General features: G+C 43.9%; 1 protein-coding gene across 10 annotated transcripts in view; it reads left to right on the top strand.

Moving 5' to 3' along the window:
• The window catches only part of ANO5 (anoctamin 5), a 128,417-nt gene that overhangs the window by 72,525 nt on the left and 41,278 nt on the right, over positions 1–14,614 (top strand). For all 10 annotated transcript variants that reach the window (XM_085873679.1, XM_085873680.1, XM_085873677.1 and 7 more), the window contains 3 exons: positions 3,000–3,092; positions 10,986–11,057; positions 13,005–13,091. In XM_085873679.1, coding sequence (XP_085729805.1) covers positions 3,000–3,092; positions 10,986–11,057; positions 13,005–13,091 — 252 coding nt within the window. The remainder of the gene's footprint in view (positions 1–2,999; positions 3,093–10,985; positions 11,058–13,004; positions 13,092–14,614) is intronic.

Below are 14,614 nucleotides of genomic sequence, written 5' to 3'. Positions count from 1 at the left end.
CCCATTATGGGCGGAGCCACGCCCAAAAAACGTGTTTTTAGGGAGTAGCCGATTTCAATTTGCATCTTCTCCGAGGGGGTTTGTCGAATCTGGCAGGGGTTTCGGTATTTGGTTAGCCCAATGGCACCTGCATAGCCCCACCGAGCTCGATTTTTCATTTTCGTCCCAAGGTCAAGGTCACAAGGTCACGAACTTAGAAAATTGCGAATTTTGACATAAAAAAATCATACGACCGCCCAAACTTTGAGAGCTAGGATCACAATATTTTTTATGCATAATCTTGAGGTCATTCCCCACCCAAAGTCTTAACCATTTTTCTCTATTTCAAACACCTTGCCCGTGGCACCCCCTTAAAGTTTGTTTTTACGCTGATTTCATCGAAGTATGGATAATCCGAGGAGTGCGAAATGCCATATAGCCTATATGACGTTGTATTGTTCCTGGAATGTTCCGGAGGAAGTTTTGCACCAAAGGTCATAATGCTTGACCTTTGACCTTTAAAGGTCACAAAGGTCAAATTTTCAAAGTTGTGTGAATCGAACCGGGTTTTTAACCTTCTTCGACGAACTAACTCCAATAAGCTATAGCACGTATCCTGTTTCCTTATTTTAATGTCCACAACATTGTTTTTTGACCTTTAAAGGTAATGCAAAGGTCAAATTGTGAAAGCTGTTGAACGAAACCTGGTTTTCGACATTTTGCAGCTAATAACCTGTCAGCCGTACCACATCATGTTTATCATTTTTATAACTTGGTCAAAAATTATCACATTGTCTCATCCTTGACTTCTGAAACAATCTACATCGTCAAATACCGCTCATGAACCATTGCTGTCTCCAGACTTGTTGATTCGTAAATTTCATATCAAAATTGTGTGATGAACGAGATGCTTTCGTATTCCACATTGTACAGATGCCTTTCTTGGACGGATTCCAAAAATTACTCTTCCATGGTACAGCTGAAATGATCAACAGTGAAAGCAACTGCACACAGCATTGAACTTATCAAGAGATTAAAACAGCTAGTCAGGCCTACCTTAACACAGAAAGCTGCAGTTGGTGGATTAAAACGAGTGTTCTTTAAGGTGATAAAATGAAATGCAGTAAAAACATTATGAACCACAACACGCTGGAGGTGCTGTTTCGTGCTGTTTTCATAGTGCAATACTGCCCCAGAGTCGGATCCTTTTCCTGTATATTAAGACACCAAAGGATCTGGGGGTGATCATAGATATGGGGGTAAGCAGGCAGGACAGTGCCAGGCAGCTATCGGGAAAGCAAACGGTTTTAGGTTGTATTCATCTAAGGGGATAAATTGTAAATCCAGAGGTAGTGTTAACACTATAGGAAGTTGCAGTGAGGCCTCATATAGAATATCGTGTACAGTTTTGGTCGCCACGTCTGAGGAAGAATGTCGCTGCCATAGGGAGGGTTCAGCGAAGAGCTACTGGATTGATTCAGGGCTACCTATACTCAGTTATGAGGAACAGCTGAAAAAGCAATCGAACTTTATACATTGGAAAAGAGGGGATCTGAGATGATCATCATCTCCTTGCATATGGGTAGCATCATTTCTTGGAAGGGTGGCTGTGCCGCTGATGCTGTGCCCCTCTATCAGTGCACTGGTACTCATTTCGCCGACCTCAGAAGGATGACGGGCTGAGTTAACCCCACCTGATGTTTGTTCAGCAGCCAACGGGGCTCAAACTCAGGACTCTAAGATCCTAAGCCTGCCACCCTTACCACAAAGCCAACACCAGGTCATTTGAGATCATGAAAGGTATAGACAGAATAAATGCAGAATTTTTTTTAAGCAGAATCGATGGTGATAGGACCAGGACACGAAGCCTGACAGTTAGGATGACATTAGGGTGGGGGTCAAATGCATGGAAAGGCAATGGTCGCAGAAACTGTAGACATGTTTAAACTGGAATTAAATGGGCACATTGAAGCATTGGGGATAAATGAGTTATTGGATGTTGGCAGAAATCGTCAGGTATGATCGGCCTAATCCTCATGGCTTCTTCCTGCGTTGTGGCTACTTGTGTAGAACATGCTAACCTACATTGCCAGTGTGAGTAAATGTAGTTCCGTATGCTGGGCATGGTTAAGGGAAGAGGACGAGGCAGACCGTGAATGTGCCGGATGGGTGGGGGTTAAAGGTTTCAGCAAAGCTTTCTCTGCCAGAGCTTCGGGAGGAAGCAGTGCAGGCAGGTTTGGGATGTGAGGAAACATCTGATCATGAATGTCACCAGAAGTTGGACATGACATGACCTGACAGAACTAGATAATACATTTTATTTATTTTTTTTCCCCTTGAGCTCAAATCTTAACTCATCTGAGATGATGCATGAAACCCTGTAACCAGGAAGGTAAACATCTGGAGGTGAAAGTTGATTTGGTGATGTTTTAGATGGCACTGTTTATATGGATCTTGGCTAAAAGTGTCAACCTCTGAAAAACGGAGCCCAGTTGATGATCCGAGTAGTTGGAAAATTGGTCACACGCTTACGGGTTGCAAACTTGCGTCTGTCCCACACAGTCAAAGCTTTGGCCGAAGTAATCTGTCCAGGACCGTGGGGGCTAACAGACTGTCAATCCATCCTCGACTAGGTACTCTAACCAGGACCAGTAGTACAGACGAAATGTGTGAACACTGCACAAGCATTTGGTCTGGTGTGGCTGATGTCTACAGAGGGTGGGACCCGGGGTCAGGACACCGTATTGAGCGATTGTCGTGACAACAGCAGCCACATGATCCACCACACCTCGGTATGCTGACTAGTTCTCCACCTGCTGCCTGTCCCGAAATAAATATTTCCATGTGATTTGCAAACTGATCAAAATTCTTGGATTAGTACGGACGAGGTATTCTGGATGGTTTGTGAACGGTTTTAATGAAGGAAATACAGAATTATTGTCGTTTTTGAAATGGTTCATCGTGGGGATGGAAGGGATTGATTAATATTATCTCGTTGATTGCTACACTGTGACATTCAGGAGGACTCGCGTGAAACTGTGTACTTCAGTGATGGTGTGCGTCGCATTGACTACATCTTCGCTTTTGTGGATCATGATGATGAGAAGAAGCAGGTAATACTGTGGTTGTGTGGTTGTGAAAACCGAGAGGTTGAGCTCTTCATTGATTATTACCATTCTCATTCTTCTTCATTACCATTCTCATTCCATTTATGAATTTCTGTTGAGAGGTGTACAGGAGAATAGAGAATGGTGGGTGTTGGAGGGGTGGTATTAAGTGCAACATGATCTTTTCCTTTTGTTCATTCCCCTGCCTATTGTGGCCACCTGATGTCATGCTGCCTCATTGCCAGTTCATATCTGGAAGCACCTTGTTCTTCCATGAGCCTCAATATAAGGAGGAGGGGTTAAAAGTAGAAGAAATGGAAGTATGTTTGAAATATCCACTGTGGAAGCAAGACTTGTGACAAAATGTAAACTGAGAAAAGCCCTGTTGAACACGAACTGCTACATGTTCTGTGCTCTGTCCTTGCCAAGCCACATAGGCTCCCTTTAGACGAAACATTGTTCAGCTGCTGATATTTGCTTTTGGGGTGAGGGTCTTAGGGACAGAATGGCAGCTTGGACAAACTTGGCTGAAGTTGAACAGTTTTGTGAACTTTTGAAATGTCACCGAATTTTCAACTTGAGGCAGGCTGTTAGTTTGTCACTGAGATAGTAAATTAGAGCTTGGTGCCTGGAGAATGAGACTTTATGAATGTAGGATTGTGCTGAAAGCTTTGCGATTATTTAGACCAATTTACTAAAGTGGTTGTTATTTCACAAAGACCTTTATTCATAAAAGGCAGACTAATTATGTGTGGAGATTGAAAACTTTTGAAGGAACCTGTTCGTGGTGTTTAATAAATACCTCCATGCTCCCTCCTTTAATGCATGCGCTGCAAATCAAGATGCTAATAAGTGAAATAACAGATGGAGGAGCAGCTTTTATTGTCAATAAAAACGTGAAAGCTGCTGACATTTACAAAGGATTAGCTGTGAAAGTTGTGTTCAGGTTATATTCTAACCGCTCTCATAACATACTGTTGGAAGTCCCAACAACATATTCTCACCATCATTAGCTTATCTGGAATTTAAATTCCAGATAAGGTATTGCCATCGCGCACTGTCAGTCCGTCCGTCCATCCGTCTTTCCATCTCCTATTTCGACTTCTCCTGTCAAACCGCTGGGCCGATCCGGCTGAAATTTGGCAGCAAGGTTCCACTCCTGACTGGTAACAGGAATTGCAAAGCTCATTCCGGTCACGTGACTTTAAGTTGGTCAAAATGGCCGACTTGGTCAATTCCTTCAAAAATCTTCTTCTCCAGACCCATCAGTCAGAATCCTACCAAATTTGGGTTACAACTTTCGGCTCGGGATGTTAATTATATTTCAGAAGTTATGCCGATCACATGACCACAAGTGTCTCAAAATGGCTGACTTGGTCAACCTTTTTGGAAAATCGCATCAATTCCTTCAAAAACCATCTTCTCCAGACCCACCAGTGTAAATGCTACCAAATTTGGGTTACAACATCAGGCCAGGTCCCAGATAAGCTACAGACAGGACCAGTGGTCCTATTTTTATTATTTATTTCAGGCACTGTCTAAAATGTATTACTGAATCCGTGAGGCTCTTTGTAGTTGCACGTGCAATGAAATGCTGGTTGATCAAATGGTGCCATATGGTCTTCACCTGCTTTTGGCCACCAAATTTGGATTGGTGACTTTGTGACTGCTTCATCATCCAATGCATGGAGTTTGTCAACTTGGGATGTTGAGGATTGTGGTTTAACGTCAAATTCTGCCACGTTCTGTTCACTCAACAGGATGAGTAAAGGCCCAATACCAATATAATGCTATGAAGACCTTTTATTTCTGCATGAAATGGGATATTGATCTAGCTGCATTTCCCTCCATGTTCCATTAGCATGATGTGGTCGACAGTATTTGCCTGGTTGCTGTGGATTGTTTAACATTCATCTCATTTCAAATGAGACAGCCGGCTTAACGTCTACCTTAAACAGTTTGCCTCGTATCACAACTCCCAGAATAGTCAGCTTGTAAATATATTGTTACGGCTGTGGAAATTCACATTACACCATAAAGGAACCTCAGGTGAGATATCTTCATAGGTACATGTGTAGTTAGCCCAAACCCGTTGTATAGAGGGAATTTATGTTATTCATCCGGGCTGCGACGCTTTGAGTTAGCCATTTTTTTCTTTTCTGTCGTTATTTTGAACCAACCACATCTCAACCGCCATCACACAACAACCACCTCAACCACCACGCCAGCCATCGTCAACTACAACCACGCTCCAACCCGCAGACAACAACCACAACGCCAACCCTCTACCACCTTCGCCTTTACCTTCACGAATTCATCCCACATCATCGCTTCCACGGCCATTCCCGCACCACCTGTGAACACTGAACGTCGGGCTGTCTCGGGCCCATTCGGCGATTGGTGCCGAACGCACCGAGCCGCGAGCGCGAATGGCGGCCTTTCTGAGGGGAAAATTGGGATCAGAAATGCTTCACGCCCACTTCTCCTCCGTCCAATTGGCGAGCGCGGGGTGGCTTGGCCCCACCTCCAAGCGTGTGTATGTGAAGTCCGTATATGTAAATTTTAGGATCAGGAGAGGTTCACGCCCATTTTTGCCCGACCAATGGCTGACCGTGGGGGGTGGCGTGGCCCCGCCTTCCATCGCGTTCTGATCCTAAAATTTGCATATTGGCTGCTCCTGCCACCTATAAAAAGGCGAGCGCAAGGCGAATTGGAGAGAGTTGGGTTTTGGAGTTGCTTGGAGAGTGTCGTCGAGAGGTTGCTGTTGGGGGACAAGGAGCGTTGCGTTGGCGGAGTGGAGTCGAGTGCGCGCGGTGGAACTGCAAGCAAGGGAGCTCGGGTCCGAGGCAAGAAGGACGGCGGTCGGCGACGAGGTTGCGGTGTGGGGGATCACTCGCCTCGTCGAGGGACCCAAGCCAGCCAGCCAACCACTCCCTCCCCCAGGGCATCAACAATTCCCCCTTTCCCCCGTGCTGAGATAGTGCTAAAGGGGGCCCCGTTCACACCCCACCCCAAACATGGTGCCAACGAAACCCGCCAAGGGGCACGGAGTCGGGGCACAGCGGTGCGGCCACATTTGCGGCTTGCCCGCCAACGCGTCACGAGGACGCGGGTAACACCTCCCCGGTCTCGCGGACCTGGCCACTCCTCCAGGTCACACGCACATTTGGCCTACGGGCCTGTCTGCCTCCTTGTCTGTGAGGGTGGCTTCTTTCCTTTGCTTTTGTGTAAATGTGTGTTGGCGCCGTCTGTGAAGTAAAACTGAATAAGTGTTGCCGTGTGTGTGCGTAGTCGGTTTTAACTCTTACATTTGCTTTATGTGCATTTTGATTCTGTATAGCTGTATATACGTGCTTTCCGTGTGCTGCAGAATAAAATGCTTGCTTGTTGAACTGTGCCCGTTTCGCTTCGTCTTTTCTTTATTGACCCTCCATCTTGCATCACATAAGGGGTTCGTATTGGGTGCAACATCCCGGTAATTAATCTGAACCGTCCAGGTCGACAATAACACCGCTCGGTTATCCAGATAGTACGGAACGGGCCGCCAAAGCGGCTCGTGTCCGGAGTCGACCTGCGGCGAGGTACGATCGCCCGGTTTACCATCCGCGTGGGTACTTAGGTAGGTCGAGTTTGGCGAACAACCCTATCCTATGCGGGTGGCCGATTGGCACAATTGTGGTGAGGTCGAAAGGCCCACCCGTGACTAGCTCCCGGCGTTGGTCCGAGAGGGTCATGACAGAATTGTCCGTCCGGTGGGCGACGTGCTGCGATTCGAGTTACGTGGCCGTTCGCACGCCGGCGGGCGCGAATTCGCAACAATATATATATTTTGGGGAAACAAAATCGAAGCTCGGAAGAGCGAGATGACAGTCGGGAAAAAAGGCAACATGCTGACAGTTGCACACAAGCAAGGAAATTAATGAATGAACAGAATAATGAGGGAAGAAAACAGTCACCTGCAAGGAAGATGGTTGAGTTGAGGAAAGCTAATTGGGTATTTAAGATTACAGGTAGAGAGGGGTTGGGACGATGGTGGTGACATGAGATTTACTCATGTGGGTAGAATGCATTTAAAGTTAAACAGCTAAATTGCAGCTAAGCAAAATTATCTAATTTAAATTATTACAAGGGTGTGTTGAAAGGTAATACTTCTTATTGTTTTTCTCCAAAACTGGTAAAAAGATATTCGAATGAAACAGAGCATTCCACACATTAGTTCTCCCTGCTGCTGGGTGTGAAGTTTTGTGATTCCAACACAAGATGTGTCAGTGCTACGTTCGTCAAGATGGCAGAAGGTAGCACATCAGTGCTGTGAAGTTAGAGATGAGAGTTGGGATGAATGACTGGATATGAGTTGGGTGCACCACCACAATCCTGAGAGGAAGAGACAGTCAATGGAGTACCACCACAAAGGATCACCAGCCCCGACTTAGCTCCGTCAGATTTTCATCTCTTCCGCCCCAAACTGGAGGAACACCTTCATGGAGACAATTTTTCTTCCGACAATGATGTCTCGGCCGCTGTGAAGCGCTGGTTAAGTCAACATGATGCACATTTCTATCGTGACGGCATCACAACACTACTTCAACTTTGGCTGAACTTTGGACCGTAGTAGTAGTGATTATATTAAGAAATAAATATGTACGATGATAGAATAAGGATTGATGTTCATATTTGTCTTTGTTTCATTTGAATATCTTTACCTGTTCTGGAGAAAAGCAATAGGAGGTATTACTTTTAAACATGTCCTTGTACCGTAATTAAATTGTGAAACTGAAATACTTTTATTAAATTCACAGCGAAACGGGAGAATAGAGTGGAGATATGCAGGAAGCCTGAAATTTGAGTTTATACAGGAAAGGGTTACTGGAAAAACTTGTGCATGTTGGAGCAGCCGGGGAGGGTCGGAGGTTTTAAAGCGCAGAGGGGGTTAGAGTGGAGAAGTGGTTTAAAAACAAAAAGACATCTTGTTGCCAAGCCTTGAATGCAGGAATGTATACACTTAAACCAAGTTACTACGCTGTATTCCATTGGTGACATTTTTATGACATGTGTGATTTATTATGATAGTCTTCCTTCACTGTTGCTTTTAAAAATTTATTTATTTATTTATTTATTTATTTATTCACTCGTCTTTACCAACCTCTTCCTCTTTAACACTTTTTTTCACACATTCATCTTCTAAATTTGTAAAGCTAACATGGCACTCTGTACAGTAAAGCATCGAGTGCTTGTGATGATGAGAGTCTGTTGTTTGAGTGTTTTACCCCACAGAGCACATCAGAAAAATCTGTTGCTTTGCTCTCCATAGGCACCACCCTCAACAGCTCAGCTTTGCCAAACACAACCTTCATTCCGTGGCCCTTATTCTTACTCTCTCTTTCTGGCTGTTCATTTATTTATTTATTTATTTTCATTCCCTATTTGTCTTTCATATTCTTCTTTTTTGTTCTTATTGTTACTTGCAAAATCGAATATTTTTCAAGTATGTTGGTCAGTCGATTTTTGTTATTGCCTCCGCCACCAAAGGTGAAGGAAGTTTTGTTTCACGCCTGTCTGTCTGTCTGTCTGTGTGCAGGATATTATCTCAAAAGGTTCTGGACGGATCCGGATGAAATTCTGTGGACAGGTTTGGTGTGTGATAAGGACGGACTGATTAGATTTGGGTGAAGATGTGGATCTGGATCCGACAACTAAATTTTTTAAGTGATTCTTGGCTATTGAGAGATAGTATAGGGCCAAAAACGATATATTGTTGTGGGGCCGGTATCGGTGGCGAGCACGATCGCTCGAGGGAGCAGTAGAGTCGGCTCCACCGAACACACCGGAATTTAGGACGTGACCCTCGGATAAGTCCGGAAGGCACGGGTCCCTTACAGGACCATGAATCGCCAATAATTCGACCGCGTGGAGTAGGGTCAATTGCCAAACTTCAATATACCTAATTACCCACACTGCAAAGCTACCGGAGAATTCACACCCTTGACGGACCTCGAGTGGGACAAGCCGTTACCGTGCCCGAACCGTGTGTAACCTGAGCGGAGGTTACCGAGGCCTGTCGGTCCAAATGAACAATTTATTGCCTCACTATTTCTCAACATACGCCGTGCTAAGCCAAGAAAGAAAAACAAACGAGCTGAAACATTTAACAGATATTTATTTACAATAGGCAGGGAGACACAGAGCAGAGTTATCTGAATAAGCAATGCAAATAATGTACAACAAAAAGCACTTAACAATCCTACTTATCAGACGGGCCCACACAGACACCCCCCCCCAAAAAAAAATGGTGGCCGCGGCCTTTATTGATACCCCCAGCTCGGAGGGAAGGTGAGCTGGAAGTAAGAGCCTGTCTTGGACCTTCCCGCTTCGTGCGGCACAGACTTCGAAGCCACTGGTGGGACTCGAACCCACGACTCGAAGTCCACGGCCCTCGTCCCTGGCTGCTCGGCCGCCGCACTGTTCGGCCACCACCACCATGGTGAGCCACCACAAAGGACCGTAGACCGTAATCGCCATGATCCGCAGAACCCTCGTCGATCACCACTCTGCCGTCGCCACGATCACCTGGTCTCCGTCCTCTCCTATTTCTTTTTCTCTTCAGGTCCGAGCGATTTCTTTTCTCTGCACGCTAACCTCCCATTGGCTGGGGCGCGCATGCGATGCTCGCCCTTGGCTCATTGGGCAGAGGAAAACATTCCATGCCCTTTTTTGGAGCGGAGCTTCGAGCCAAAGCGATGGAAGCCTCGCCCTCGTCTGCACTTAGCACGTATACGCGTGAGGAAGGCCGATGGTGGCAGGAGCGGAGGGGCGATGTTGTTGTCATTGTTGTAGTTGCTGTTTAAAATGTAAAAATCCTAACTATAAAAAATAACCTGTAGTGCACACATGTAATTCCCATTAGATAGAAAGGGATGAATTCTAACTGTACACATACTTATCGACATAACTAACTTTGGGACCTGAATGTTGAGTGCACATGGTTTCCAGATTCGTAACATAGCATGATATCTCAAAAAGTTGTGGATGGGTTGGGTGTGTGGCAAGGAAGAATCAATTCGATTTTGGCGAAGATCCGGATCTGACTACTGTAATTTTTTTTAAGTGATTCTTCACCGTTAAGAGAAAGGGCTCAAAAACGATATATGGGCATGATGTTCCAAAAATGTATTGGGCCCGATATGTTCTCGTGGATCAGGCATTACGTGGTGGAGGTATGCGTGCTACCGAGTGCCCTTCGAGTTGTGTCTGTCTGTCTGTCTGTCTATCTCAATCGCCTCCAGGTCACAAATTAAAACCGATCTTCATGAAACTTTACCAAGTTGCAGAAGTCGTCATAACTGAGCAGCCTAATGATTTTGAGGTCAAAGGTCATCTTGAGGTCAAATTTCTAAAATCTTAATTTTTTTCATCCGATTGACTTGAAATTTGAACAAGATTTGCATGTTGCATCACTGAATTAGGAAACCAACTATTTTTGAGATCAAAAGGTGAAACTTCTAAAATCTATTTCAATCTGAAAAATAATCAATTTTCATCCGATTGACCTGAGCTTTGATTAATAGTGTGAATTTTAATCTTGATGAAATGTACGATTTGATGTATCCATGGCAACCTTTGGAGAGGAGGGTGGATTTTGCAAGTATCGTGCTCTGCATGACGTCTATTTCTTTTTTTTTTTCTTTTTTTAATATCCTTGAAATTGTGTGGTTTTATCCATGGTTTTATTCTTTGATTTGATCCACTTGTTGAGTTTTGAAGACCAAGTTTTTAAATAGCCTATGTTGCAGTATTCCAACAACATGGCAGAATATACACATTCCGAGGCTGTTTGAAGGGCCCAGTCGAGCTGTTGAGGTGCTGTGAAGTCTACATAATGACCCTTGGTCCTGTTTGCAGAAGCAGCGATACAGCTTTGAGGCAAACCTGCAAGAGACGTTCCATCTGGAGTTGGAGAGAGTCGACAAAGAGGTACATGATCGAGCTTGCAATGTACGAATGAAAATATGTGAAGTGGTGTATGAATGTACTGTGCATCTGATAATGGATTTGTTAAAAGTCTGTTTTCGGTTCTTGTGATCTATTGTTACACAAGATTGCATCTGGTTACCAAGTGTAACGTTGTTCAATGAGATGTGAATGCTTCGAGGCACAAGCAATGAAGGGATGCAATGTATTTTTTCTTGGACTCGTGATAATTTGGGGAGATCACTTGAATTGGCAAAACTCCAGAGGCGAGGTTTGTTTGTTTGTTCATTTACTTGGTTCTAGATTGACAAGATTGAGTGTAGCTTGTATTCTTGTCAGGCTTCAAAACCCATGGTGATATGACTATTTCAATTAAAATAGGCTTTCAAAATACAAGTAGCATTGGATGAAATAAACAGAACTTTGATTGAGGCATGCTATCTTCCATGGGAAGCAAGGAGAAGCTGACATTTTGAAAGTTAACCCTTCGTCTCGGTGAAAGCATATGGCTGCAGAATGCAGGCCACACCTGATTTTATTTCACCTATTTGAAATCAGGCTATCAATTCGGTTATAAAGGCCACACGTTTCATTTTGGTGCAACATCTTGAGCATTGCTGAGGAGTTGTTTTTACAAAAATACCATGCACACAAAGTACAAATGCACTCCACTAAATGTGCTTCACATCCCTATCTGGCTCTTTTTGGAACTTGTGCAGTGAAGCACACTGGGAGCTTGAGGGACTCTTGAAAGAAATAGTGTAAAACGGCTCAACTTCCTGTCTATCGAGGCATGTTTGCTTTATTTTCTTTAACAGGTTCTAGATGGCTACAATCTCGACTCTAGAGTAATGGGATGGCTACGAAAGGGGTTTTTCTATTCATTAATTTTTGTATACAAAGTCAAGGCTCTTGGAAGAGCGAGAACACAGAGTAGATCAGGATGCAACAGAACAAAAGGACCAATGAAAGAGGGGGGGGACACCAATAGCAGGGCTGATTGACAAATAATGGGTGTGGGGAGGATGCATGGGGTGGATAAGATGGATGCAAAAGAAAACTCAGGAAGGAGAACTAAATTTTGGAGGTGTATGAAGGGTTAATGTGGGCAGGAGCAGTTATGGGTTTGAGATTGTAGTGAACATCTGTCTTGAAGACTTGGAGAGAAAAATGAGATTGAATTGAATGAAAGTTTGTTCCATAGTCAGGAAAAAAAAAGGGGGGAATGAATGAGTGGAAGTGTGCAATGATCCTGGATTTAGGTAGTTTCACAAGAAGGGTTGTTGATGGTGGACCACATGTGCCCTGTAGAAACTTGGAGGTGGGGGGGGGGGCAAAGCACGGAAAGAGCAGAGGGTGGAAGAAGACAGAGACCACCGGACCTATCTGCAATGATGAAGTTATAAACCCATAGATTCAGCTTCATCGCAGGACATTCCAGTAATATTAAAGGCCTTGGTTTCCACAGCGTCAGGCAGGGCAGCCAGCCCAGAGGAGAGAGCAGTACTCCATCAAACTGCGGATGAAAGCCTTGGAGGTTGTTCAGAGTTCAGGTGTACCAAGGAAGGACTTTGTATGACGGAGGATACCCAGTCAGCGGCCAGCTTTGGAGAACAACTTTGAAATGTGGTTTGCCCAAGAAAGATCACTTTGATTGCCATACAACCAAATTGTATACTATTCTGTACAACTGAGTAAAATGCGAATCATTACACATAATAGATAACGCCACTTAACCAATTAATCGGTCTGCTTGAATCTGGTATTCAATTTGAAGGCTTATGATCCTCGTATTCAAATTTGCAGATATTTGAATTCTCCCAAGTACTCTCCTTGGAAGAAACTTCGTGTTGTATCTGCTTTGGACTGTATAAAGTCAAGAGATTTTACAGCAGTAGATTGATGTTAATCTCAGTTGGACCAGGTCACAATTAAACCATGCGATCACAGATGTCTCTGGATGGACGAACAAGCTTTGTGAAGGTGAATATTCCATTTGACGTGGCCTGCCTGTATGCTGAGAAGTTGCAGATCAAGGTAGGATGTTCCCCCAGGCCCCACCATACAACACATTTCACAACATTTTGGATCAGCATTGTCCACAATGCGTTATTTATTTTTATTACCTCCACTCCGCTGAATGTGGACAATGGTTATGCTTCCCCCCCCCATCCCCCCTGCCTGTCTGTTTGTTAGCATGATATCTCAAAAAGTTGTGGACGGTTTTGGACTGAACTTTGTGGCCAGGTTGGGTGTGTGTGACATGGTCAAATTGTTGATATTGTGGTGAAAATCCGGATACGAGAATTTTTTTTTAAGTGATTCTTTACCATTGAAAGATGGGGCCCAAAAACGAAATATAGCATGTTATTTCAAAAAGGTGAAGATGGATTATGACAACTTGGTAGATGAAGTTGGGTAGGTGATAACAAGCTGATGTGATTTTGGTTCAGGTCCAGATGCAGATGGCAGCCTATCATTGGGATATAAAACGTAAACTGTTCAGTCTAGTGAAGGTATGTGCCATTCTAGTTATTAGGGTACCAATTAGCCTTACAGGCTATGGTAACCGATTTGTTTCTGTTCATATTATTTGTTACCTCTGCCACCAAAGGTGAAGGAGGTTATGTTTTCAGCCCTGTTTGTTTGTTTGATTGTGTGGACGGACTCGGATTAAATTTTGTGGACTCGTTGGGTGTGTGACAAGGACGAACTGATTATATTTTGGTGAAGATCTGGATCCGGATCCAGCTCCCAGAAATTTTTTAAGTGATTCTTCACCATCGAGAGATTGGGCTAAAAACTATATATAGCGCAATTTCTCAAAAAGTTGTGTACGGATTTGGACGAAAGGAGGTGGACGTGTTGGGTGTGTGACATGAAAGAAGTGATTAAATTTTGGTGAAGATCAGAATTTTTTTTTTTTTAAGTTATTCTTCACTATTGAGGGATGGGCTAAACCGATTATATAGCACGATATCTCAAAAAGTTGTGGATGGATTCGCATGAAGCTTGGTGGACAGGTTTGGTGTGTGATGAGGACTAATTGATTCGATTTTGGCGAAGATCTGAAGCCGGATGCAAGCATTATTTAATTATTAGTGATTCTTCACCATTGAGAGATGGGGTCAAAAACGATATATAGCATGGTATTTCAAAAATGTATTGGGCCCGATATGTTCGACTGGATCAGGCATTGCATGGCGGAGGTATGTGCTCTATCGAGTACCCTTCAAGTTATTTGTCCCATTTTGGGTCTTTTTTTTGCTCGACAATTTCCTTAAACATGTGTTTTCTCTGCAATGACTTGTCCAATTGACACAAAATTTTAACCATGGGTGCGACTATGCATGCAGAATTTTTTATGATAATTATTACGTCATAGATCATGTGGGGTGGCAGCCACGTTGGAAAAACCGAAAAACTTTGGATGTCTTCTTTGGAAACGCTCACTTGAAAAATAATTGAAACATGGCTCATTGTGAAGATATCCACAAGGGGTATAAGTGGTGTTTACTGTGACATCATCAGTGAAGTGGTATTCCGGTGAAAATTCGTCA

The sequence above is a fragment of the Eptatretus burgeri genome, chromosome 3 (genome assembly GCF_056783735.1).
Source record: "Eptatretus burgeri isolate ZD-2024b chromosome 3, Ebu_testis_v1, whole genome shotgun sequence".
Lineage (NCBI taxonomy): Eukaryota > Metazoa > Chordata > Myxini > Myxiniformes > Myxinidae > Eptatretus > Eptatretus burgeri.
This window is presented reverse-complemented; position numbering and strand designations above follow the sequence as displayed.